Source organism: Loxodonta africana, chromosome 20, assembly GCF_030014295.1.
Source record: "Loxodonta africana isolate mLoxAfr1 chromosome 20, mLoxAfr1.hap2, whole genome shotgun sequence".
Lineage (NCBI taxonomy): Eukaryota > Metazoa > Chordata > Mammalia > Proboscidea > Elephantidae > Loxodonta > Loxodonta africana.
In genome coordinates, this window is record NC_087361.1 from 56,169,411 (window position 1) to 56,192,822 (window position 23,412).

At 40.9% G+C, this 23,412-nt stretch overlaps 1 protein-coding gene across 2 annotated transcripts in view; it reads right to left on the bottom strand.

Moving 5' to 3' along the window:
* The window catches only part of TMEM50B (transmembrane protein 50B), a 66,460-nt gene that overhangs the window by 20,197 nt on the left and 22,851 nt on the right, over window positions 1-23,412 (bottom strand). For both annotated transcript variants that reach the window (XM_064273207.1, XM_064273208.1), the window contains 4 exons: window positions 23,171-23,238; window positions 17,285-17,377; window positions 14,031-14,088; window positions 1-9,994 (listed from right to left, as the gene is read on the bottom strand). The exon at window positions 1-9,994 is cut by the window's left edge and continues 20,197 nt beyond it. In XM_064273207.1, the coding sequence (XP_064129277.1) occupies window positions 9,949-9,994; window positions 14,031-14,088; window positions 17,285-17,377; window positions 23,171-23,238 (265 nt within the window). In that variant the 3' untranslated portion in view covers window positions 1-9,948. The remainder of the gene's footprint in view (window positions 9,995-14,030; window positions 14,089-17,284; window positions 17,378-23,170; window positions 23,239-23,412) is intronic.

The following is a 23,412-nucleotide window of genomic DNA, read 5'->3' on the forward strand; positions in this document are numbered from 1 at the left end:
TGGCCCTCCACTCCACCAAACATGATGTCCTCCAGTGTCACGTCCCTCCTGAAGATGCGTCCAAAGTAAGCGAGTCAAAGTCTCCGACAATATTCTGTGATCCATAAGGCTTTCACTGGCTAATTTTCAGAAACAGATCACCAGGCTTTTCCTCCTAGTCTGTCTGAGTGGGGATGCTCCACTGAAACCTGTCCACCATGGCTGTCCCTGCTGGTATTTGAAATACTGGTGGCATAGCTTTGGGCTTTATAGCAACATGTAAGCCACCATGTTACAAAAAACTGATAGATTTGGGGTGGAGGGGAGAGAAAGGAGACCTTCTCTGTAGGACAGTGGCTGACATATTGAAGACATAAACAGCTGCTGCTCTCTCACCCAGGAGCACTCTTATGAGTTGCCCATGTGGGGAACAGCTCAGTTACTAGCCAACGCTGCCTTTGTCACTTTTATTTCATTTTAAATGACTTCTGTCCATAATGTTGAAATAAGTCTGCAGAGTCAGTAGTTATGTGTCTCTTAGCTACTGAAAAAGAACTCCACGTCCCTTCGAGGTGCCCCAGGGCCCTCAAAATAACTGAGCTGTTTGCCAAACAGTGTGCATTTTCACTGAGAACGTCCGATTTTGTGGGAAGTGTGAATCTTTCAGCCGTTTTCACCCCATACCTCAGACCTCCCTGCTGCTCACAGGCCCTTGAGAATAGCGAGCTCCCCGGGGCTGCTTTTGTTTCTGTAACTGAAAAAGCCTAAGAAGGTCTAAGCCCTTACTGAGCTGATGAGTCCAGATAACACCAAGAGGTCTTTATGGACAGGCAGATAAAGTGTCTGGCCAAAAAAAGTTCAGTTACTTAAACCAAAGTGTTAATTGACTATTCCTTTTCTGAAATGTTAAATGGAGAAAATATTGAAGTCAAGCATTTTATTTTACTCGGATCCACAATCAACGCCCATGGAAGCAGCAGTCAAGAAATCAAGCAACGTATTGCAGTGGGCATATCTGCTGCAAAGGACCTCTTTAAAGCGTTAAAAAGCAAAGATGAGGACTAGGGTGCGCCTGACTCGGACCATGGTGTTTTTAATCGCCTCATACACATGTGAAAGCTGAACAATGACTAAGGAAGACCAAAGAATAATTGATGCATTTGAATTATGATGTTGGTGAAGAATACTGAATATACCATGGATTGCCAGAACAACCAGAATGTTCCTTAGAAGCAAGGATGGCGAGACTTCATCTTACATACATTGGACGTGTTGTCAGGTGGGACCAGGCCCTGGAGAAGGACATCATTCTTGGTAAAGTAGAGGGTCAGTGAAAGACGAAAACCCTCAATGAGATAGATTAACACAGTGGCTGCAACAATGGGCTCAAGCATAACAATTGTGAGGATGGCGCAGGACTGGGCAGTGTTCCATTCTGTGGTATGTAGGGTCGCTATGAGTTGGAACCAACCAGACAGCATCTAACAACAACAAAAAATATGTTTCTTGACTATTTCTTTTCTGAAATGTGGTGAATCTTAGTATGACTATGTCTACCTCCAGACGTTCCCCAACACTTCTCAAGTAGCCAGCCCCAGGCGACACTAAAGGACGTACTGAGTACCAGTCAGCAAGGCCACCTGCACATCCTTGTAGGTTGGGCTCTACACAACCCCAGGGGGGCCGTCTACGTACACGGACCACTAATGTTCACAGCAACCCTGCCGGCGATCCTGACTGAGCAACTATGGAGGTTCCAGAGGAAATTTGGTTCCTTTGAGGCTTTGAATTTTCTCATGACAAGTCAAGATTTGTGGTTAGGTTCCCATGCCAACTCACAAAATCACATTTAGGTAATAATGCGATGAGTCGAAATCCACTCAACAGCAACGGTTTTGTTTTGCATCATAAATACATTTGTAATTAAATACCTGTCTGACTTTTCCTTTCCAGATCACTGTCTAGTACCAAACACTTTAAAATAATGTTAAGTGAAAAACTCAGGATACAAAAGTACATGTATCGTTTGACCATAACTATATTAAAATGCAAAACCACCACAAATAACATACTGTACACCAAAATGCCACTAGCAAACACTAGGTGGTAATGTGGATTTTTTCTACTCTTCTGTGTTTTCCGAAAATTTTCTATGAGAATCGTCTTTTTTTATTCCTGAGATAATATCACAAATTTCATATAAAACCAGTGCACAAAGCTCTGGCCTAGGAGATGCTGGGATAGGGCAGGGCCTGAAATCGGCAGACTTCGGAATGAATTGTTCCCTCCTCCCCCCTCCCTCACTGGGCTTTTCTCCAATAAGGTGAGAAACAGTCACTGATGTAGAGACTCCAATTTAGTATATATGTTTGTTTATCCTCTCTGACATCACGGGACCACTTTAGTTCAACTCCATATACTGTCTGTTTCACTTATTAAAAATTCACCAGTGTCTTCTCACAAGATATTAACTACAAAGGAAAAAACAGCAACTTTACAGTGGAGGAACGTAGTGGACACCACCTGAACCAGGCGATCAAAATTCAAATCACCAATAGTGGGACAGGCAGGAGTTGCTGTTGCCAGGTGCTGAAAACTCGGCATCACCTCTGTGGTACTCCTGCCCAAAGCGCATAAACCGAATGAGTATCAGACAAACCCAAGGTGAGAGGCAGCCTACAGAGCAGCTGGTCTGCATTGTTCAAAAATGCCCGGCTCTGAAAGCCAAAGACTGAGAAACTGCTCCAGATTTAATGGTCACTGTGCATCGGAATCAACTCCGAGGCAATGGTTTTGTTTTTTAAGGGACATGACAACTAAATGCAATGTGTGATCATGGATTGGATCCTGTCTGACAGAAAAAAAAATTAGTTTTTCACTATGAAGCACATTGGAACCCTGGTGGCGCAGTGGTTAAGGGCTTGGCTGCTAACCCAAAGGTCGGCAGTTCAAATCCACCAGCCGCTCCTTGGAAAACCTATAGGGCAGTTCCACTCTGTCCTATAGGATCGCTATGAGTTGGAATCAACTCAATGGCAACAAGTTTGGGTTTTTTAGTTTATGAAGCACGTTAAAGGGACAATTGGCAAAATGTGACTAAGGTGTGCAGTACCCCATCAATGTTCATTTCCTGATTCTGATACTGTAATGCAGTCATGTTTTGAGAAAAACATATTCAAGGGTAAAGAGGCAGAATGTCTGAAACATATTGTTAAACATTTCAGAAGAAAAAAAAGCAAAAGTTGTAAACCACTAATATTTGGGGAATCTAAAGGTTATACAGGAGTTCCTTGTGCTATTTTTTTGTGACTTTCCTGTATGAAATTATTTCAAAACAAACACCCTCTAAAATCACAACTTTCATAATGGGAGGGAGATAGCCTTATCATATTGAATCACTTTTTGGCACCTGAAATATTAACAAGGGGAAGTAAGTCCTATCAATCACATCCTTTTCTGAGTGTTCTCTGGTTGTCCGTCCAGACCTCTGGGTTGGGGGGAGGCCACAATGCTTCCAAATTGAAGATCCCAGGCTCTCCACACTGGCACAGTCCTCGAGGGTAGGAAGGTCTGCCCTGTCATGCCTATTTGTAGAAATGTAAAATAATCCTATTTGCTACAAATAAAAAATTGAAGAGCCATGTAGTATCATCTAAAGTCTGTGTAAAATGATTTAAGCTTGTGGTAACACTACAAAAAAGAAATACTGGCAGGCTCAAAACAACAAAAACCAACTGACTTTAAGGTAGGATGCCACCTCGTGACAAGAGGCTAAAACGCCATCGAATGAGGAAGGAAACATCCTTTTCGGACAAAGCCGTCAGGGGATGATGGAGCCTATATTTATTAATCACCTTCTACTTCCAGCCACTACGCTAGGCATTTTCCCATGTTAACTCTCAATTCCCCACTTACAGATGGGGAAACGGCCTCAGAGTCACACAGCTAATAAGTGGCAGTGCCAGAATAACAGAGAAGTAAACCAGTTGAAGCATAAATTCTGTATTTGCCCAGGAACCTCCACTCCAAAACCCCCAGAATTCTCTGGTGACAACACAACCGGAAATACTCCTCCTCCACCTGCCTCATCACCATCTTTATCCTCCATCTCGGGCTGGCCAGGGGCTTTCCCCAAGGCCAGCTGCATCCACACCTCAATGTTTCTCTCCCTCTCGGTTAATTTCCTGGGTCCTATTTAATCTTTGGAAACCCTAGTGGTGTAGTGGTTAAGTGCTACGGCTGCTAACCAAAGGGTCAGCAGTTTGAATCCACCAGGCGCTCCTTGGAAACTCTATGGGCAGTTCTACTCTGTCCTATAGGGCCGCTATGAGTTGGAATCAACTCCATGGTACTGGGTTTGGTTTTTTGGTTTTTTATTTAATCTTTAAAAATCACAACAGCGCTTCCCCAGATTCTATTTCTCAAGGTGTTCCAGGAGAGAAGATTGCACCCCTACAGCAGGGAAACAAGGCTTAGCTAACCTCTTCTGCCTAGATATATATGGCACCCTGAAACTACTGTCTGAGATAATCTTTAAACCTTAAACCAAAAACATCCCGACATCTGGACCACCCTGCTAACTCAGAGCTGAAGCCACTCTCAAAGTTCACCTTTCAGCCAAAGATGAGGGAGGCCTATAAGACAGTAACACACATGAAGAATGTGCTTCCTAGATCAATCAAGTCTACGAGACCAAATGGGCAACACCATACAAGGAACAAGGGCGAGAAGGCAGGAGGGGACAGGAAAACTGGGCAAATGGACACGGTGAACCTGGGGTGGAAAGGGAAAGGGGGAGAGTGCTGACACAATGGGGGTTTGCAGTCAATGCCATGGACCAATTTGTGTATAAATTTTTGAATGAGCAACTAATTTGTGCTGCAAACTTTCACCTAAATCACAAAAGATTGGCAACTTGAAAATAAATATCCCCTGAAATCTTCTTAAAAACAAAAGTTTAGCTTAATTAGTAAAGACTGTCTGCCTTACACACTGTGCCCTTTTAAAGAACCATGTGGAAGTGATCCAAGGGACAAGAGCAACTTGAAAGGTTAGACAGGAAGCTTAGGGGGCAGTGAGTCTATGTTAATAAGGGAGGAGCAACTCAGAAAAGGGGAGTGAGAATGGGTGCACACCTCGAAGAATGTCACTGAATTGTACACGTGGAAATTGAATTGGTGTATGTTCTGCTGTGTATATTCTCAACAACAAAAAAAATTTACAAAATTTTAAAAGATGTTTTAGTATTAAAAAATACAATCCCTCCACCAGCCTAAGCCCAGGAGAACTAGATGGTGCCGGCTACCACCACCGACCACTCTAACAGGGATCACAATAGAGGGTCCCGGACAGAGGAGAAAAATGTAGAGAATTTAAATTTACAAAAAAAAAAAAAAAAGACCAGATTTGCTGGTCTGACAAGAGACTATGGCACCCGGACACCCTGCTAACTCAGAACTGAAGCCACTCCCAAAGTCCACCTTTCAGCCAAAGATTAGACAAGCCTATAAAGCAAACAACATATGTGAGGAATGTCCTTCTTAGTTCAATCAAGTACACCAGACCAAAAGGGCAACACCTGCCCAAAAGCAAAGACAAGAAGGCAGGAAGGGACAGGAAAACTGGGTGAATGGACGCAGGGAACCCGGGGTGGGAAGGGAAAGGTGGAGAGTGCTGACACACTGCGGAGACTGCAACCAAGGTCACAATGTGTATAAAATTTTTTAATGAAAAATAGATCTGCACTGTAAGATTTTGTAAAAAGTACTTTATTAAATAATAAAAAAAAAGGAAATAGTGTGTTAACATAAGAATAGACAGATGGAGCAAAAATCAAAGTTGAGAAACTTCCCTCCCCCAAAATACAGTGCAAATAAAACAAGCTATAAAAAACATTACAGGAGAAAAAAAGTGTCTTAATCTCTTTTGGCCCAGTGTTTCCCAAGCTTCTTTGATACAACACACCCTCTTCCAGGCTACACCTAAAGGAACACCAGCGTGCTATGGACAGCTTGGGAAATGCTGGCCAAGAAGAGCAGGACTGTGGGTCAGGAAGAAAGGCCTGAATGAACCATGACCCTAACCTGTGGGCAGGTCACCTCCCCTCTCTGTGCCTCCGTAGCCTCATGAGGGTACCAACAGGAGGATAAAAGCTCCTACCTCCAGGTCGTGAGAAAGAAATGAGACCACACACCACGCTCAGTTCCCAGTAAATGCTGGCTGTCACTACTGAGCAGAGAAATGGCATTATGAAACAGGGCCCTAAAACGGCAAGGTTAAGCTGGCAGGAGACTACTGACATGGGAAAGAAATGGACTATGACAGGTAAGGTTATGAAAAAATATCAGTATATGTTAAAGGAAAATTAAAAAATAGACCTTTAGCTATTTGGAAAGCTTGCAAATTTAAGGTATGGGGGGAAGGGGAAAACAGAGGTGGAGGAGAAAACACCTGTGGCCTGGGTATAATGAAATGGAGAAGCGGGGAGGACAAGAAAAATAAAAATCATCTTAGTTATTACAGAGTCAGGCTAATAAAATGGAGTTATGATAAAGACTATTTCTGGGGAAATGGATGGGTTGTAAAAACAAACTGTGACACAATTCCTTCACAGTAAAAAGCTACCATGCCAGGATTAAAAAAGGATGTCCTGATTTTCCTCAGGAATTCTGCAGAAGTGCTGAACCTATCACTTCAGGCTTCCTTTTTTCAGTCAAAGGAACACGGGAAAACAGTCAACAAAGTGACTCAGATAATTTCTACTTCCGGTTGTTTCTACTTGCCACTCTAATCTCTCCTGTCTGAAGAGGTGACAGTGAAGTGCCTGCTGTGAAATAACAGCACAAGCTCAAGTATCTTTTTCACGACAAAAAGTGAGCTGCTGCTGTTGTTAGGTACTGTCAAGCTGTTTCCGACTCACAGCAACCCTACGTACAAAAGAACGAAACGCTGCCTGGTCCTGCGCCATCCTCAAAATTATGCTTGAGCCCATTGATTGCAGCCCACATGTCAGTCCATTTCATTGAGGATCTTCATCTTATTTGCTGACCCTCTACCTCACCAAGCATGACATCTTTCTCCAGGGACTGGTCCCTCCTGGTAACATGTCCAAAGTACATGGGATGAAGTCTCACCATCCTTGCTTCCAAGGAGCATTCTAGCTGTACTTCTTCCAAGACAAACGTGTTTGTTCTTCTGGCAATCCATGGTATATTCAATATTCTTCGCCAACACCATAATTCAAATGCATCAATTCTCTGGTCCTCTGTCTTTATTGTCCAGCTTTCCCACGCACATGAGACAACTGAAATACCATGGCTTGGGTCAGGTGCACCTTAGTCCTCAAGATGACATCTTTGCTTTTTAACACTTTGAAGAGGTCTTTTGCAGCACATTTGCCCAATGTAATATGTCACTTGATTTCTTGACTGCTGCCATAGGCGTTGTAAATCCAAGTAAAATAAAATTCTTGACAACTTCAGTATCTTCTCCATTTATCATGTTGCATATTGGATAAGTTGTGAGGATTTTTGTTTTATGTTGAGATGTAATCTTTGCCTTTTTAATTTTCATCAGAAAGTACTTCAAGCACTTCACTTTCAGCAAGCAAGGTTTTGTCATCAAATGTGAATAGAATTAGTCTCACTTGCTTCTCTCTCAGGGCTTAACAGGTTGTTACTTGAGATTAAAAAGTCTAAAGGTAGCCTCAAACTTACAGATTTTAAGTAAAATCTCTGTGCTATGATGCTAAGAACCCCGAGAATCAAAATGAGAATGGGTTGACAGCAGAGTACAAGAAAGAACTGGGAAAAATCTGTAAGACTGACAGATTATTTGATAGAAGTTAAATCTAAACAGGAGCAATGAAATCAATGGTCCTGAGTTGACATAATTGAAAACCCTCCCATCACGAAAAAATTTCGAGAACACAAGTCGAGCGCATCTACATCACCCACCCTTGGGGTTCTTGCTCAACTGGCAAACATTTCCTGGTTTGATAGCATCAATCTGTCTTCGAACTTGTTGCTTCATTATGTTGATGCATGTCAGCGTCTTATTTATTGCAAGTTTCTATCTAGTGTTTTCTGATCATCAGTGGCAACAACACAAGGAATATATGAGGGTCCTCAGAAATAGTATAATTACTAAAACAGAGTCCTCTGGGAATACTGGTCTTTACACAAAAAAAACACTCAGAGTCAAGGGTCACTGATTCTGTGTAACAGCGAGATGCATACTATGTGATTTTCAGAGACTCCACCCTCTGTAACTCACAAAGTCTGTAAGAGTGGGTACTGTTTTCTCCTTTTTATTTTTCTAATGAGGAAATTAGCAGAGGGCAACTAGGTGATCTGCTCACAATTAAGAAATAAATTTAACAGCAGTCAAGAACAGGAGAAAAGTCACCATGTTGGTCGGTCCCCTGGGATGCGCTTCAGTAGCCTTCCCGCTAGTACTGCTCGAGTCTAAGCATACTGGCGGCTTCTCATTTCATAAAGATGGCTGCTTCTGTGATCAGACCTACCTGAATAACTGAAAAATGGAAAGCAAACCGTTTTTATAGTTCATTTTCTCCAACGAATTTAACACTATTTGTAAGACATGATATTTAGTGGAAACAAGTAATTAGTCTTACAATTTACTGGAAGCAAGACAGCATACTGACATTTTGAAGAAAAAACAATGAAGGAAGAATTAAACAGGATGGCAGCTAGACAAAGGCACAGCACTCCACAACCTGCTTCATACTCTGTGCCCAGCAAACCCTCTCAGAGACAGGGGTTATGCAAAACAAGGCTTTCATTAACAAGGACATTATTACCATTTATATTATTCTCTCTTATAACAAAGGCTCTATAAAATCCCCCTGGGGTAAAAAGTGCAACATAAAACTTGCATGACAAATGAGAGCAAAAACAGTGTTAAAGACCCAACTATTCCTCCGAAGTCTCTTACAAGAGTACAGGGGATACACACGGTGCCTGAAACTCAGTAATAAGTATCTGAATGCAGCAGGAACTTGCAAGTTGAAGATATTATTTTGCAGGAGCCTTCACCCAAAGCTGGAGAGCTAGAGCAGAGAGAGACTTGCAGTCTGGTAATTAAGTGGATGAAATGCTTAACTTTTCACTAGGTCATAATTATTCCCTTTGGGAGGAGGTACTTTATCTTTAAACTAATTATTCTCCTTTTTGTTATATGGTTCATGCTCTTAAACGGCAGTTGTCGCAAACTTGCTTTACAATTGAATTTTGTAACGTGGATAATGGCAGGCTGTCAAAGCTTAACCCCTGTGAAGAGGGAATCTAACCTGCTTTCATAAGAAACGTGTTGCGAGTTTTCCTGGCAGTCTTTTTACATTAACTTTATAAAACTCAGTGTATCTGATCATGTATTACCCATCCCCAAATAAAGTTATATCATGGTTGTTTCTAAAAGAGGCTTTCAAACTAGTCCTTCAGGCATTTAAAAAATCTTCATATAAAAGTCAACTTCTTTAATACACAAGAACATTTTTTTCCTTAAAAAAAATCTCATTTTTAAGCCAAAATAAATTACAACTTCCTGAAAGATCTGTTTTTCAATGGCTCAGTGCTTATTTCAGATACATGGAGCTATATTTTTTGCGCATCTTCAGAAATGAGATACACTGAAACAGCAGTTAACTGTAAGATGACGTGATGAAGCCCTGGCTCAGGGAAGAGATCCAGCTCTAAGTCTTCAGGAGTAAAAAGCTGATACTCATGGTCCAATATACATAGTCCTGTATTACATACATATTAACAATCTAGTCAATGGAAAAAAATAAAAACAGAAATTTCATAAAACTATATTAAAACTCAGAGCATAAAAATGTAAAGAAACAATGTACAATGTATTCCATCTGGCAATGTGTGAATTATGCTGAGAGATCAAAAGTTCTCTACAAACAGAATGTAACAAAAAGGAACTGTGGCTTAAGAAACGATCTCAGGTCCATAGCTCCTCAGTTCTTCCAAACTTGTAGATCAGAGTGCTAGAGAGAGAGAAAAATCAACCATGAGAAGGAAACACATGGAACAAGCAACACAGATTCAGTTCTGAATATACTTTGACAGGTTCCTCCCTGATGCCTTTGTATCAGTTCGTACAATTAAAGATCATGCTATCGTTGGTCTGAATTCACGTGATTTTGTAAGGCAGTGTGTCAGCCTAGACGGCTGAGCTTAGTTAACTGAGTATTCTTCCCAAAGGCCTGGGAAGTTGTCACACAACAAACCTGTAAGGAAGAGGGACATTACCCACAGTAGCAGGCACTGGGGCCATTGTGCATCTCTAGGCTCTGTCACATCTGAGCTACACAAACTGGAACATCCAAACACAGACCATGTTGCAATTCTTTGTTCATTCAACAAATGCTGATTGTGTACTGAGTGCTGGCCACGTACCAGACATGCGGCTGAAAACTGGCAATGTGACCGCTGAGTTGGAACGGACAAATTTGCTTTTTTAATGGAGCTAAGCGTCTAATGAGATTAAAAAACCGGTGTAAAATTCCAATTGCAAAAAGGAGAGGTACGTGGTACCACGGGAGTGAAATGGAAGGCTCTGACCTTAGAGAGGTCAACAAAGATGTTCCTGAGGACAGTGACTGGACTGAGACCTAAAAGAGTGAGCACTGTCTCAGCAAAGTGGAGGGGCGGAGAGATGGGACACTCTGCGACCATGCATTGAGCTGTAGGCATGTTGGATCTGTTGGATTTGAGATGTCAACCATCCAAGGAAAGATGTTACGGAGGAATCTGGAGACATGGCTCAGACCTGAAGATAGACTTCTGTGACTCACTGGCATATAGGCAGAAATTGAAGTTCTAAGCATAAACAAGCTCACCTAGAGAGATAAAAATAAGACAAGGCCTAGAACTGAGTCTTAAGAGACTTCAAAAGTTAGAGGCCAGGGAGTACAAGATAAGCCTGCAAAGGAAACAGGAGCGGCCACACCCCAGAGCAATGCACCCCAGTGCTCAGACAGGGCCCAGCAAAAAGAAACCTCACAAGTCGGCCTAATAACCAGCCAGTCTCTGGTGTTTTCTTTTTTTTTTTTTTGTAATTAATAAATGTATCCTATATGGATTTTTTAAAAAAGCACAGGCTATGGAAGCAGCAGTCTGGGTTCAAATACCAGCTCTGCATTTACTAGCTGGGGTCATTGAGTAAGTTCTGATATTTCCTTATCTATAAAATGAGACTAGCACCTGATTTGTATCTTTAAGGTAATTAAACTGGAAAAAAAAGGTAACATATAAAAAGCATGCAGCTGAGGTCCTGTAACATAGCAGGACCCCTATGTAATCACTCTTACTGATGAAGATCAAAGGCTACAGCCTTCAGTATGGATTACACCTCAACATAAAGAAAACAAAAATCCTCACAACTGGACCAATAAGCAACACCATGATAAACAGAGAAAATACTTAAGTTGTCAAGGATTTCATTTTACCTGGATCCACAATCAACATCCATCAAAGGAGCAGTGGAAAAATCAAATGACACATTGCACTGGGCAAATCTGCTGCAAAAGACCTCTTTAAAGTGTTAAAAAGCAAAGATATAACTTTGAGGACTAAGGAGCACCTGATCCAAGCCATGATGTTTCCAGTTGCTTCATATGCATGTGAAAGCTGGACAATAAATAAGGAAATTTATTTATATTCTTGGCAAAGAATATTAAATATACTATGGACTGCCAGAAGAATGAACAAGTTTGTCTTGGAAGAAGTACAGCCAGAATGCTCCTTAGAAGCAAGGATGGCAAGACTTCATCTCAAGTACTCTGGACATGTTATCAGGAGGGACTAGTCGCTGAAGAAGGACATCATGTTTGGTAAAGTGGAGGGTCAGCAAAAAAAGAGGGAGACCCTCAATGAGATGAACTGACACAGTGGCTGCAACAGTGGGTTCAGGCAAAACAATGATTGTAAGGATGGTGAAGGACTGGGCAGCATTTCGTTGTGTGGTACATATAGGGTCGAATCGACTCACCGGCACTGGGTTTGGGTTATGAGTTGGAAACAACTCAACAGCACCCAACAACAAGAACTTAGACGCTCTACTTTATTTCTTCCATATTCAAATGGATAAAATAAAAGAGCTGAACAGAAGATTTCGAAGGGCAGCTCAAGACAAAGGAAGTATTATAATGAAATGTGCAAAGACCTGAAAATAGAAAACCAAAAGGCAAGAACACGCATGGCATTTCTCAAGCTGAAAAGAACTGAAGAAAAAATTCAAGCCTAGAGTTGAAGTTCTGAAGAATTCTAAGGGCAAAATACTGAACAATGCAGGAAGCATCAAAAAAAGATGGACTACATCCAATCAACGTACCAGAAAGAACTGATCGACGTTCAGTCATTTCAGGAGGTAACACATGAATCAATGGTACCGAAGGAAGAGGTCCAAGCTGCACTGAAGGCATTGGCAAAAAACAAGGCTCCAGGAATTGACAGAATACCAACTGAGATGTTTCAACAAATGGAGGGAGCGCTAAAGGCAGTCACTCGTCTATGCCAAGAAATTTGGAAGACAGGTATCTGGCCAACCGACTGGAAGAGATTCTTATTTGTGCCCATTCCAAAGAAAGGTGATCCAACAGAATGTGGAAATTATCAAACAATATCACATGAAAGTAAAATTTTATTGAAGATCATTCAAAAGTGGCTGCAGCAGTACATCAACAGGGAACTGCCAGAAATTCAAGCGGGGATTCAGAAGAGGACATGGAACCAGGGATATCATTGCTGATGTCAGACAGATCGTGGCTGAAGGCAGAGAATACCAGAAAGATATTTACCTATGTTTTATTGACTATGCTAAGATATTAGACTGTGTGGATCATAACAAATTATGGACAACACTGCAAAGAATGGGGCTTCCTGAACACTTAATTGTGCTTATGTGTAACCTGTACATAGACCAAGAGGCAGTCTTTGGAACAGAACAAGGTTTAAAATCAGGAAAGGTGTGTCAGGGTTGTATCCTTCACCATACTTAATCTATATGCTTAGCACATAATCCAAGAAGCTGGACTGTATGAAGAAGAACACGGCATCATGATTGGTGGAAGACTTATTAACAACCTGCAATATGCAGATGACACAACCTTGCTTGCTGAAAGTAAAGAAGACCTGGAGCACTTACTGATGAAGATCAAAGACCACAGCTTTCAGTATGGATTACACCTCAACATAAAGAAAACAAAAATCCTCACAACTGGACCAGTAAGTAACATCATGATAAACAGAGAAAAGATTGAAGTTGTCAAGGATTTCATTTTACTTGGATCCACAATCAATACCCATGGAAGCAGCAGTCAAGAAATCAAAAGACACATGGCATTAGGCAAATCTGCTGCAAAGGACCTCTTTAAAGTGTTGAAAAGTAAAGGTGTCACCTTGAAGACTAAGGTGCACCTGACCCAAGCCATGTATTTTTAATCCCACCCTATGTATGTGAAAGCTGGACAATGAATAAGGAAGATGAAGAAGAACTGATGCCTTTGAATTGTGGTGCTGGAGAAGAATACTGAACATAAAAAAAATTCCACGGACTAATAAAAGAACGAATAAATCTGTCTTGGAAGAAGTACAATCAGAATGCTCCTTAGAACCCAGGATGGGGAGACTATGTCTCAAATACTCTGGACATGTAATCAGGAGGGACCAGTCCCTGGAGAAGGATATCATACTTGGTAAAGTAGAGGGTCAGCAGAAAAAGATGACCCTCAACAAGTTGGGTTGACACAGTGGCTGCAACAATGGCTCAAACACAGCAACGACTGTGAGAGTGGTGCAGGGCCGGGCAGTGTTTCGTTCTGCTGTGCACAAGGTTGCTTGCTATGAGACAGCCAACTCAACGGCACCTAACAACGACGACATAGACGCTTCTCTGCACCTTTGAAAAGAAGGTCTTTTAAACAATCCAAGGGGTTTTCTAAGGTTCTGTGTATATCCTGCTCCTACAGTAAACATGACACATCTGTAAACGTCACAGGTGTGACTGAGAAATTAGCTTACCTAAAAAATATAAGTGCATTTTGAAAAAACACAGCTAGTCCTGGATACACATCCGTATCTGCACACAAGAAAAGTAAAAACAGATTAGATTATAAAAGGCAAATGGCAGTACCAAAGTACTTGGATTATTCATAACGACATGCTCTGTATATTACAAAATATAGGTATTATTCATTAATTGTAAGAAATATATAATGAATTCAAAATACAGAAATCCCAAACTCATTCTCCCAAAGCAATAGAAATGTAGCTATCCCAGGAAAAATAAAGGTACTGTCCGCTGACTTATATTCACTAAAATGTACTTTTCAAATGAATTTTTCCAAGCTCCAAAAACTGTCTGATTAGTTTTTAAATTCTGTACTGGTTTCATGGATATGAAGTAAATTCAGCTATTAATAACAACCCCAGTAAGCTATTAATATGGAGTGCAAATTAGATTTAAAAAAAAAGAAAGAAAGAAAAGAGGGTTGCTCTTACTCTGGATAAAGACAAATAACGCAACAGGCTGTTTATGTAAAGTGACTGCTATGGTTCCCACTGCATGAGAACCACTGAGGAAACCAGCAAGGCAGACACACTGCTCCCTTCTGCTTCCCCCGAGCCAGTAGGCAAACCCAGTGTTAGAAAGACAGGCTCGAAAGCCAGGCTGGATTCCAGATTACTCAACATTCTGTTAGCGTATTTCCTTTGTTTCCCTATAGCTAACAGGCAAACACAGTGTTAGAAAGACACCCGATTCTTGACTACTCAACACTCTGTTAGCGTATTTCCTTTCAAGAGTTCAGGAGTTTTATTTCTGCAAATCTGACAGATATAAGAAGGATCATTACAATTCATCCATCATATGCTTTTCATTGAATCATCCTGGCGGGACTGGTCAGTATCTTCACAGGAAGTGAAAAGAAAAAACAGGAAACTATTTAAATTTTTGTGGATAATTAGCTTTTATAAAACCACAATGTTGATTAAAGAAACACTGGGTGGGGTGATGAAACTGGTTCAACTTTTAGCTTTTGGCCAAACACAGAGCGGCGTGGCTAAGCGCTCCAGCTCTGAAATTTAACTCCACCACTGACTAAATGTACAATCTTGGGAAAATCACTTAACCTCATCATGCCTTATTTTGCTCATCTATAAAATGGGCATTACAGCAGTACCCAGTCCACAGGGTAGGAGAATTAAGTGACTATGTATAGTGCTGGCCTCCATGTGCTGTGTGATGTCAGCTGCTGTTACGATGATTAACAGTTCAGAAAAATCAGTACAGGAAAGATAAGAAGCATGTATTAGAAATGCCCTCTAAAGTAAAGGCATACTCGCTTTACGTCAAAAAAGTATGTAACAAGCAAGCTGTGCAAACAGCAAGAAGAGATCCATATAGGAGAAACTGCTCAGTATGTACTAGTTGTTTAAAAGATTCAGATACAACCAACAAGGCCACAACCTTTGCAAACTTAGTACTTCCCTACATGCCTTCAGGAATGATCACTTACTCCTATTTTCATGATAGAAACTGGAAAGGTTCACAAGCCACTTCAAGGAACCACACAGACCCTCTGAGAAAATCAGTAACAGCAGCCCACCCTCCTCACAGTCAGCAATACAACGAGCTTAAAATGTACTTTCCTGTAGGATTTCATTTACATGAAATAGGCAAATCTATACAGACAGGAAGTAGATTAGTGCTTGCCTAGAGCTGGGGAGCTAGGGGTGATGGAGAATGACTGCTCATGGGTACAGACAAGGTTTCCTTCTAGGGGGATAAAGATGTTTTAAAATTGGATTGTGGTAATGGCTGCGTAACTCTTTAAATATACTAAAGACCCTGGAATCGTACATTTATATGGGTGAATTACAAGATATGCAAATTATATGTCAATAAAGCTGTTTAAAAAAGAGCACTTTCCCCCAGATGCGCATCATACTATAACTGTGTGCTCTATTAGCATTTTTAATTAATAAAAATCACACACGAGATGTATTTGGCTATGCATTAGCCAACCGCTGTCCTCTTGTACTCTGACTTATTTTGCACCCAGTGAAAGGTACAGGAAAGTCAAAGACATTCCAAAGATCTTACGCTGATCAATCTATAAGACTTAAGGGAATTCCATCAGAAGGATTCAAAGTTCAGCTGAGAGTCAAGACAAGGAGATACGATAGCTAAGCAAAGACAGCTGGCAAAGAGATTCCAGAGGGCAAGGGTCAGAGGAAGAATAAACTATGGTATCTGAGATGAACTCCTGTCTCTGGTGTGACAGAGGAGAGGTGAGGGAACAGCATCTTCTGAGGCTTTCAGAGACACCTGCTGAGACTTGGTTCTGCTTGTCAACACCACTCTGGATGAAAACAACGGTTCCTGGCTCAGCTGGGAAACTCAGGATGGTGTCATGAGGGCTCATCCCGCCGCATCGGCTTCGTGTATCAAGGGTACTCATGTGCCTTTAATCCTGCCCTTAAAAAACTGCCCTTGTTCCTGTGTCTGAAAAATTACAAGCTAGGACTGGACAGCAGAGGTCTGGATGGAAAGAAGGCTATCCAGGTCCACAAGCCCTTAACTGAAATCCTTGGATTAAGGATTTTAGAATTCAGAATTTTTCAGATTTAAGGATGGTAACACAGAGCATATCCAAGATTACATAGCACCCTCAGCTGGGTCTGGGCCAGCATCTCCTAATTAAATACATCAACATTCCTACAATAAAATATTTGAATACTTACACGAAATGGGATAAAGGCCATAATTAGCCCTGTGTAGTTCTTTTTTTTTTTTTTAGTTCAGGTCAGACTCTGGTGCCAAATTGGTTATGAAAAATCTTGGTTTTCTCAGCTTTTTGGATTCTGGAGCTGTGAATTAGGATCTGTGGACCTGTACCTGTTTCTCACTTTTACTACTTCAGGCCCCCCAAAATGGGCCTCTAGTCCAACAGCCTGGCTGTCCAAGGTAAGGAAGGAAATTAGAAATTCTAGAGATGGCGAGGAGTGATGCCGTTTCACCATTGGGTTGATTTTCTAACCAGGGCTACCCTACTGCACCCGGTGACCCCAGCTGTTTAATAAACAGACACACAACAAACAAATAAGCAAGTTGTTTCACTATATAACGTGTGTATCTCCAACAGAATAATCTCTTCAAGTTAACTAAATAAACTAATAAAATAAAATACTTTAGGCGGAGTTAACACACTAAGCCAAACATAAGAGATGTATTGGAATCTCTCCTAGAAAATAAAGGGGTAATCGATACTTACTTTGGGTAACATATGCACCAAAAAGGATCCACATGGAAGCAATAAGTGACCCAAACATCAACATGAAACCAATGAAAAGCCAAACTCGAGCACCTGTGGGGAAAACAGACTATGTGATTTTGCTTGTTTTTGCAGTTCTATAATGTCTTAGGAACATATAACACTAAAAACAGTGTTAACCTAGTATACATTATGCATATCGTATTTAGTTGAATGGATGATAATTTTTAAAAATTTGGACGTGGTTAGGCCGAACCTGGAAAGGGAAAAAGGGGAATGTTACCTCTCCACTGGACCCCTGCTGGAGAAACTTGATACCTGAGCAAGTAAACCAGGAAAGCTTTGCTAGTAATTATCTGACTAAATTCATGAATTAAGCCCTGTTTTTTCAGCACTAATTTAAAAATATATATTTGCATGAATAAAATTTAAACAAAAAGGAAACTTTTTTTTTATGTACTTGTTTTTTAATTACCTACCCAACCAAAAGAAATAAAATTACTGTCTCCAACCAGTTAAGGCTTCACTGTTCAAAACGTAGAGCCCTAATATTTATTATACCTGTACCCACTGCCGTTAGTCAATTCCTATAGGGTAGAGTAGAACTGACCCATAGGGTTTCCAAGGCTGTAAACTTTTACAGAAGCAGACTGTCACACTGTTCTCCCAAGGAGCGGCTGGTGGGTTTAAACCACTGACCTTTCGCTTAGCAGCTGTGCACTTAACCACTGCACTAGGTCAAACAATATCTAACCAGTAGGGACCTTCCAAGACAAACCTTATAACTATTGGGATAGACTCCTTTGATCATATCCATGGAAATTTTAATAAATCTTTGGTCAGGACTAAACCAATCACTAATCACAAAAGATTCTACTTCTTATAACTCAGTATCTTTCCATGAAACTAAGAAACAGGTTATTTTATTGAAGACTTTCCAGTCCTTGAGTTGTTATTCTTTCTGTATTAAACCCTATTTCTATTTATTACTAAGATCAATGTGGAGAACTGAAAAATTACCCTAGTGTACATATTATCAAAGAAATCGCTCAGTCAGAAGCAGCAAATGTCTATTTCAGGTAGCCATCATCACACAGGAATGAGACTTCAAGTGAGTAAGTACAAATATGTCCCTTTATAACCTATGCTAAGCTTCTAAAATCACCTACTACACAACACGGAGCAAAGTACGACCATTCTTCAGGAGCTACATTCAGGCTCTTTTATGGTTGAGGCAGCCAACCTGTACCACATGCCCTTGAAAAGTTCGAGGTCACAGGGTCTCTTCCAAACTCTCCTGTATGGAATTCTAGAATCACAAAAAAAATAATCATCTGAACACTTTAGCTGACTGAACATATTTTTAAGAACGTGGATAACCCTTGTGAGAGACCCTGCTCTCAGGGTATGCTGCCAGCCCATGCCCAGGTAGGAGGGGACGGAGCGCCACTGAAGTGAAAATAAAATACAAACAAATTTCCTTAACAGAAAGTTAAATGCGCCTCACTTGCAGATGTTCTATTATTAAGTCAACAGAGATTAACATATTTTAAGTACCAGATATGCAAGAAGCATTGATCAAAGCTCAGCATGGTTAGAATAGCTGGTACTTGAGAGAAACAGGCCTCTGGGTTGTCTTAATTCTAATACAGTGCTAAAAAATCTCTGGAAATATGGAGTAACGTTTGGTTCCTTGGAGAAAGACATCCTCTAAACTATAAAGTGATTATAGCTTTTATCTGAATTAAGTCAAAGGAGCTATCAAAACTCCTTATAGTTATTTTCCACCATGTCCTTAACATATGGCCACACACATTAAATTTTTGAACAGAATTTAGTAAGGAAAAATGTTTCTCTTGACCCTGGACACCTTGCTAATCAGAACTGAAGCCACTCCCAAAGTCTACCTTTCAGCCAAAGGTTAGTCAGGCCTAATAAAACAAACAATAACACATATAAGGAATGTGCTTCTTAATTCAAGTATACAACACCAATCGACGGCACTGGGTTTCTGGGTTTTTATACAACACCAAATGGGCAACATCTGCCCAAAAGCAACGACAAGAAGGCAGGAAGTGACAGGAAAACTAGATGGACACTGGGAACCCAGGGTAGAAAGGGAAAGGGGGAGAGTGTTTGCACACTGCAAGGATTGCAACTAATGTTACAAAACAATTTCTGTATAAAATTTTTGAATGAAAAAGTAATTTGCGCTGTAAACTTTCACCTAAAACACAATAAAACTAATTTTTTTTTTCTCTTCACAAATGAGTACGTTTTTAGTTAGCAAAAAAAATAAAAACTATAACATTTTCCCTTTTTTGCTTTGGCTACAAGGAAACTCAGAGTTAATAAACAAGAGTATCTTCTCCCAGATTCTAGATACAATTACCTTTTTCCCTTTTCCTTTTTTTGTTTTTAATTTTTATTGTGCCTTAAGTGAAAGTTTACAAATCAAGTCAGTCTCTCATACAAAAATTTATATTCACCTTTCTATATACTCCTAGTTGCTCTCCCCCTAATGAGACTGCACACTCCTTCCCTCAACTCTCTCTCTTCGTGTCCATTCGGTCAGCTTCTGACCCCATCTGCGCTCTCATCTCCCGTCCATACAGGAGCTGCCAACATAGTCTCATGTGTCTACTTGATCCAAGAAGCTCACTCCTCACCAGTATCGTTTTCTATACCATAGTCCAGTCCAATCCCTGTCTGAAGAGTTGGCTTGGGAATGGTTCCAGTCTTGGGCTAACAGAAGGTCTGGGGACCATTACCTCTGGGGTCCTTCTAGTCTCAGTCAGACCATTAAGTCTGGCCTTTTTATGAGAATTTGGGGGTCTGCATCCCACTGCTTTCCTGCTCCCTCAGAGGTTCTCTGTTGTGTTCCCTGTCAGGGTACAATTATCTTTTTTCTACCTAGTTTCTGGTTCTTCTGATGATTCAGTGAGGGTAAAAGAAGAGTATAATAGTAAAAAGTATGGGGGCTTTGGAGCCAGAAAGACCTAAGGCAAATCCCAGTCCCACCTTTAAGCCAAAGACTGAGTAACTTACAAAAAAATTTTCTATAAAGAAATACATAGTAGTAATACAATCCACAGCAATGTCTGTGGAATATTCTTTAAAGAAAAACGATCGAATAAATGCTGGTGTGCTCTGTGCAGCGCACGCTCACTCGCTAATACATGCTACATTCTCATTCTTTACTCCCTCATGCCTGCTGAGGCTGGGGCACACTTATACACAAGCATGTGAGCACGCGCACACGCAAACATTGTGCATTAACTCAGGTTCCTCTGTCATTCGTCACCTCCCCAGCCTTCCTACTTCTTCATGGATTCCAGTGCAAGTGAGGTTACAAAGCTTCAGTCAGCACGTAGACAGCACCAGGTAGAAAGGGAAGCTACGTTCTTGACAGCGTCTTCATTTAGCTTAAAATGTTACCATACTGATGGGATGGTTTCATTTGTGTGACACTTGAGAAAAGGCAAAGCTATAATGACAGAAAGCAGATCAGAGGGAAGCTGAAAAGAAGGGGGTGAACTACAAAGGGGAACAAGGGAGCTTTTGGGAGTGATGGAAATGTTCCGTGTCAGGATTGTGGCAGGGTTACACAACTGTATACATTTGATAAAACTCAAATTGTATACTTTAGTGAATTTTTTTTAACAATCTCAAAACGCTCAGACAACTGAAAGTTCATAATTTTTTTTTTATTGTGCTTTAAGTGAAAGTTTACAGTTCCAGTCAGTTATGCATACAAAAATTTATACACTGTTATGTGACCCTAGCTGCTCTCCCCACAATGTGACGGCACACTCCTCCCTTCCACCCCGAATTTCCTGTGTCCATTCAAGCAGCTCCTGTCACCCTCTGCCTTCTCATCTTGCCTCCAGACAGGAGCTGCCCACTTAGTCTCTTGTGTCTACTTGAGGTAAGAAGCACACTCCTCACCAGTTATTCACTTTTTGTCTTAGAGTTCAGTCTAATCTTTGTCTAAAGAGTTGGCTTCGGGAATGGTTTCAGTTCTGGGCTAACAGAAAGTCTGGGAGCCATGTCTTCCCGGGTCCCTCCAGTCTCAGTCAGACCATTAAGTCTGATCTTTTTACTAGAATTTGAGTTCTGCACCCCACTTTTCTCCTGCTCCATCAGGGACTCTCTGCTGTGTTCCCTGTCAGGGCAGTCATTGATGGTAGCTAGGCACCATCTGGTCTCAGGCTGATGGAGTCTCTGGTTTATGTGCCCCTTCCTGTCTCTTGGGCTAATATTTTCCTTGTGTCTTTGCTGTTCTTCATTCTCCTTTGCTCCAGACAGGCTGGGACCAATTGATGCATCTTCGATGGCCGCTTACTAGCTTTGAAGACCCCAGATGCCACTCCACTTATAAATTGGAGAATTTTATTGCACATAAAATTATACTTAATCAGCCAGACAAAGAAACCTCATGATTCTACACTGGAAGGATAACACAGTGGTTAAAAGCACGGGCTCTGGAGTCAGACTGTCTGTGTTCAAATCCTATGTCCAACTCTTATTTGGTTTGTGACTTTAGACTAGTTACTCCAGCTCTCTGTGTCTTAGTTCTTCTGAAAATGGAGACAGTAAGAGTATTTCCCTCAAAGGACTTCTGTGGTGATTAAGTGAGCTAATATGTGTAAAGCACTCATGCATACACTATGCATTCTTCAACCAGTTATTATTTCTTATTCAACCTTCAAAAGTCTTCCACTACCTACTTCCAATCATAACCACAAATCACTCTTCCTATTCCTTCAAGGTTGGAAATGACTCCTAGCCCTATGCCTTTTACTTAAAAACAAAACAAAACCTGTTGCCATCAAGTCAATTCTGACTCACAGCGACCCTAGACGACAGAGTAGAACTGCCCCATACGGTTTCCAAGGAGCGCCTGGTGGATTCGAACTGCCGACCTTTTGGTTAGCAGCTGTAGCTCTTAACCACTATGCCACCATGGTTTCCTGCCTTTTACTTAGGGCATTGCAATTCCACTGAAAACAAACCCTTGGATTCTAATAGAATTTGTTATACTCTTAATAAAAGAAAAATGGTATTTGATGACAATTCAAGAGGAAAAATAATTGATATGCAAACAGTAGGTTTCCTCTAGATAAATTTGTTGTAGTCTGTGAGTGGTTACTCAAGTGATTAGAATTGACTGTGAAAACCCTGTAGCCACAGGCTTGATCTCCTGTTGTGTCCATTACTCTGTTGTTATTAATCAGCATAAGCCATAAGTAATACTGTGAGTCAACATTTGGGATAAGAATAAACCCATCATTAGGCACTGGGGAGTAACCCAGAGTGTAAGAGCCACTGAACTTGAATAGTAACATTCTGTCCATATAATACAGGGGGCAGTGGCAGTTCAGTATTGGAACTCTCGCCTTCTATGCAGGAGACTCAAGTTTGATTCCCGGCTAAGGCACCTTGTGTGCAACCACCACCCATCCATCAGTGGAGGTTTGTGTGTTGCTGGGATGCTGAACAGGCTTCAGCAGAGCTTCCAGACTAGGAAAAAATGCCTGGCAATCTACTTTTGAAAAATCAGCCAATGAAAACCCTCTGGATCACAACAGTCTGGTCCTGTTGTGCAAGTGATCGCCATGACCTGGAGGCCAACTCAACGGCAGCTGACAACAACCTCTATATGATACAGGCAGTGAACCATCACAAACACAGTTAACTTCTGGTAGTAACTTTAACTTTCTAGTAGTAAAGGATTTAAACAACACTACAACACCTTTTCTAAATTAATAAAAATACTCTACATAATCATTACCAGATCTGAATAAAGACTCACTACAGAGGCCTTTTTTCCCTGCTAATAAACCCCTCTTTTGCCAGCATATGTTAACAGCTCAAGGCCTTTACCTGTTCTTCCTAAGCAGCCGCTTTCATAGCTGTCACCTCTCACCTGAGCGTTTGACACAGCGTTTATCCTAGAATGAAACAAAATCACCCAATGAACTTTCGTGCTGCTAAAATACTCACGGGTATTCACACATCACTGGAAAGGAAAACAGATGGTTTCCTAACAGAAGTTATTATCTGGATAAATGAACATAATCTTTTAACTTAACAAATACCCTAGTGGATAGAAATGTCACGTTAGC